Here is a 3,462-nt window from a genome sequence, read left to right as displayed (position 1 = left end):
CTGCTTTCTCCCTCATGATTAAGGGACTGGAGGCTAAAACATACAAGGAACGGTTGCTGGAATTGGGCATGTCTAGTTTAACGAAGAGAAGGACGAGGGGGGACATGATAGCAGTGTTCCAATATCTCAGGGGCTGCCCCAAAGAAGAGGGAGTCAAGCTATTCTCCAAGGCGCCTGAAGGCAGGACGAGAAGCAACGGATGGAAACTAATCAAGGAGAGAAGCAACCTAGAACTAAGGAGAAACTTCCTGACAGTGAGAACAATTAACCAGTGGAACAACCTGCCTCCAGAAGTGGTGAATGCTCCAACACTGGAAGTTTTTAAGAACAGACTGGACAGCCATTTGTCTGAAATGGTGTAGGGTTCCTGTCTGAGCAGGGGGTTGGACTCGATGACCTCCAAGGTCTCTTCCAACTTTATTATTATTATTATTATTATTATTATTATTATTATTATTATTATTATTATTATTATTATTATATATCTCTCTCTCTGCTTTCTCCCTCAGTCAAGCCATTCGAGCTTGTGCTTAGAGGTCCCACGGAAAGAATCACGGCGGGCTCTCCGGCCCCTTTCCAATGCACCGCCAATTACTTCTCCGCCAAAGAGATGAAAGTGGCTTGGATAAAGGATGGGAAAGAAATACAGGCTGCCCAGGAAAGCAACTGCCCTTTTGAAGTGAAGGGGGAACATTTTTGCTATGCGAAAAGCAACTTGACCATACCGCTTGGGCAAGGCGACATGAGGTCACAGCTGACCTGCCAGATCCAACACAACTCCTTGGAGGCTCCCTTCCAGCGGACATTTTCACTCAGTGATGTCCTAAGAGGTGGGTGAGCTCTGGGTTGCAGAGAGGGATAAGCGGTGAATGCTCCAACACTGGAAGTTTTTAAGAAGAGACTGGACAAGCCATTTGTCTGAAATGGTATAGGGTTTCCTGCCTGAGCAGGGGGTTGGACTAGATGATGGTTAGTTTCCATTTATTGCTTCTTGTCCTGCCTTCTGGTGCTTTGGAGAATAGCTTGACTCCCCTCTTCTTTGGGGCAGCCCCTGAGATATTGGAAGACTGCTATCCTGTCCCCCCTCGTCCTTCTCTTCGTTAAACTAGACATACCCAACAACAACAACAATAATAACAACAACAACAATAACAATAACGATGACGATGACGATGATGATGATGATGATGATAAAGTTGGGACCTTGGAGGTCATCTAGTCCAACCCCCTGCTCAGGCAGGAAACCCTATACCATTTCAGACAAATGGCTGTCCAGTTTCTTCTTAAAAACGTCCAGTGTTGGCGCATTCACTGCTTCTGGAGGCAGGTTGTTCCACTGGTTAATTGTTCTCACTGTCAGGAAGTTTCTCCTTAGTTCTAGGTTGCTTCTCTCTTTGGTTAGGTTCCACCCGTTGCTTCTCGTCCTGCCTTCAGGCGCCTTGGAGAATAGCTTGACTCCCTCTTCTTTGGGGCAGCCCCTGAGATACTGGAACCCTGCTATCATGTCCCCCCTCGTCCTTCTCTTCGTTAAACTAGACATACCCAATTCCAGCAACCGTTCCTTATGTGTTTTAGCCTCCAGTCCTCTGATCATTTTTGTTGCTCTTCTCTGCACTCTTTCTAGAGTCTCAGCATCTTTTTTACATCGTGGTGACCAAAACTGGATGCAGTATTCCAAGTGTGGCCTTACCAAGGCATTGTAAAGTGGTATTAAGACTTCACGTGATCTTGATTCTATCCCTCTTTCTTTGTTCAGTTCCTCCCAAAGTCCGTCTGGAGACCAGCCCACCTTCCCCCGTCCAGCTGAACGCCCCTGTGATGGTCACTTGTCACGCAGAAAGTTTTTATCCAGACGATGCAAAAGTGGAGTTGTTTCCCAAGGATGCCCCCAGCAGAAAAGGAACAGTTGCCCAGAGAATTTCGAATCCCGATGGGACTTTTTCCCTGAAGACCTACCTGGAGGTGACGGCCACCNATCACTGTTCTCTGCATCTCGTTGTTGCTGAGCAAAGTAGCCGTCCTTCTTTTCGTCTCTTGCTTCTTCGTAATAAAAATGAGCAGATGCAAGAAGCCGAGACCTTGTTCCAGAACATTCCCTGAAACGTGACAGCCTGGAACCTCAAGTTAGGGATTCCTGTTCCCAACAGATTTTCAGGATGAGAAAGGACCTGATTAGGGAATCAGTAATAATATTATTAAAATGCTTGTATAATGAGCGCGTCACCCTCCCAAATGTATAAAGTTATAAGCCTGTAAAATCAATACGGAGATTAAAAATAAATAAATAACCTTGCTTTGTTTTGCCGTGTCTGTGAGTCAAATGAAACTTCCTTAAAACATAAATGGTGATTCTTTATTTTAAAAAATAAAATAAGAAAGAAAGTTGAAGAAATTGTTCTTTTGACATGCATGGAAATAATTAAGAAAGAAGTAAAAAATAAAAAGCATTTGCTTACAGAAGTTATTAAGGAGCAAATATAAAAAAATCATATAATTCTGGGGTGCAGGTATGCTTTTGAAATATGGAGAAATGATATAAAATGTTAAATGTCCACATTAAAATATTTGTGTCTATGTTATTTGTACAGAGAACATTTACCAGGAATTACAGTATGTCGTTCTGTAATTTATATAATGGATATAAAGATATTACATGTTGTCACTTTCAGCTATTTTGCTGTACTTATTTAATTGAATTAACTGTCTATCGCATACTGTTTTCTGTGTCTTCAGTAAATGATCACAAATCACTAAAAAAAGAACTGAGCTCAGAGGCCCAATTGCCACCATTTCACTTTTTTTAACCAATTCTAGATTTTGTGCTCAAAGCGGGGAAAAAAATATGAAATTCTGACTTTGGAATTTGCTGGTTAGATAATTGTGTTGCTATAGAAAGGGCTGGTATATACCAAGTATGCAAAAGTAAAAAAAAAAGAAAAAGAATGAAGTTGTATATTTTCTGCTTTTATTCTAGTGCACTGAAATGAATTGGAAGTTTTTTTTTCTTACCCTGCAATTCTCTCTTCCTTTTCTCTCTCTCTTCTTTCTCTCTCTCTCTCTCTCCCACTTTCCTACTTTCTTTAGTTTTACTTGTATGTTATTCTTTGATAATTTCATTTAAAAGGATATATACATTTTGCTTCTGTTGCTTGAATCGCTTGAAGAGTTTTACTTGATTATTCCTCCAAAATACTGTAGCGGGGATAGGGTGAGCTGAGGAGACAGTATGGGGAGATGCCTGGGGGAGAAGTCAGGAGAGGGCAGGGAGGAGTGGAGTCTGTTGAGGCCTAGTTGGGGGGGATAAGCCTGAGAGAGGAAACAATAGGGAGGAATGGGAGAGGCTTCTGTGGGGCAAGCCTGAGGGAGAGAAGGGGATAGGAGAGGGGAGGCTTCTGTGGGGCAAGCCTGAGGGAGAGAAGGGGATAGGAGAGGGGAGGCTTCTGTGGGGCAAGCCTGAGGGAG

General features: G+C 42.8%; 1 protein-coding gene across 1 annotated transcript in view; it reads left to right on the top strand.

Annotated features, from left to right (window-relative positions):
- Positions 1-742: 742 nt before the first annotated feature.
- LOC114923670 (signal-regulatory protein beta-1-like) overlaps positions 743-3,462 on the top strand; it is a 23,006-nt gene continuing 20,286 nt past the window's right edge. The window contains exons 1-2 of the mRNA XM_029286955.1: positions 743-830; positions 1,757-1,962. Of these exons, the coding sequence (XP_029142788.1) occupies positions 743-830; positions 1,757-1,962 (294 nt within the window). The remainder of the gene's footprint in view (positions 831-1,756; positions 1,963-3,462) is intronic.

This window comes from Protobothrops mucrosquamatus, unplaced genomic scaffold (genome assembly GCF_001527695.2).
Source record: "Protobothrops mucrosquamatus isolate PMUCROS unplaced genomic scaffold, P.Mucros_1.0 scaffold6354, whole genome shotgun sequence".
NCBI lineage: Eukaryota > Metazoa > Chordata > Lepidosauria > Squamata > Viperidae > Protobothrops > Protobothrops mucrosquamatus.
The sequence above is the reverse complement of the archived record's forward strand: the minus strand, read 5'-3'. Positions and strand labels throughout refer to the sequence as shown.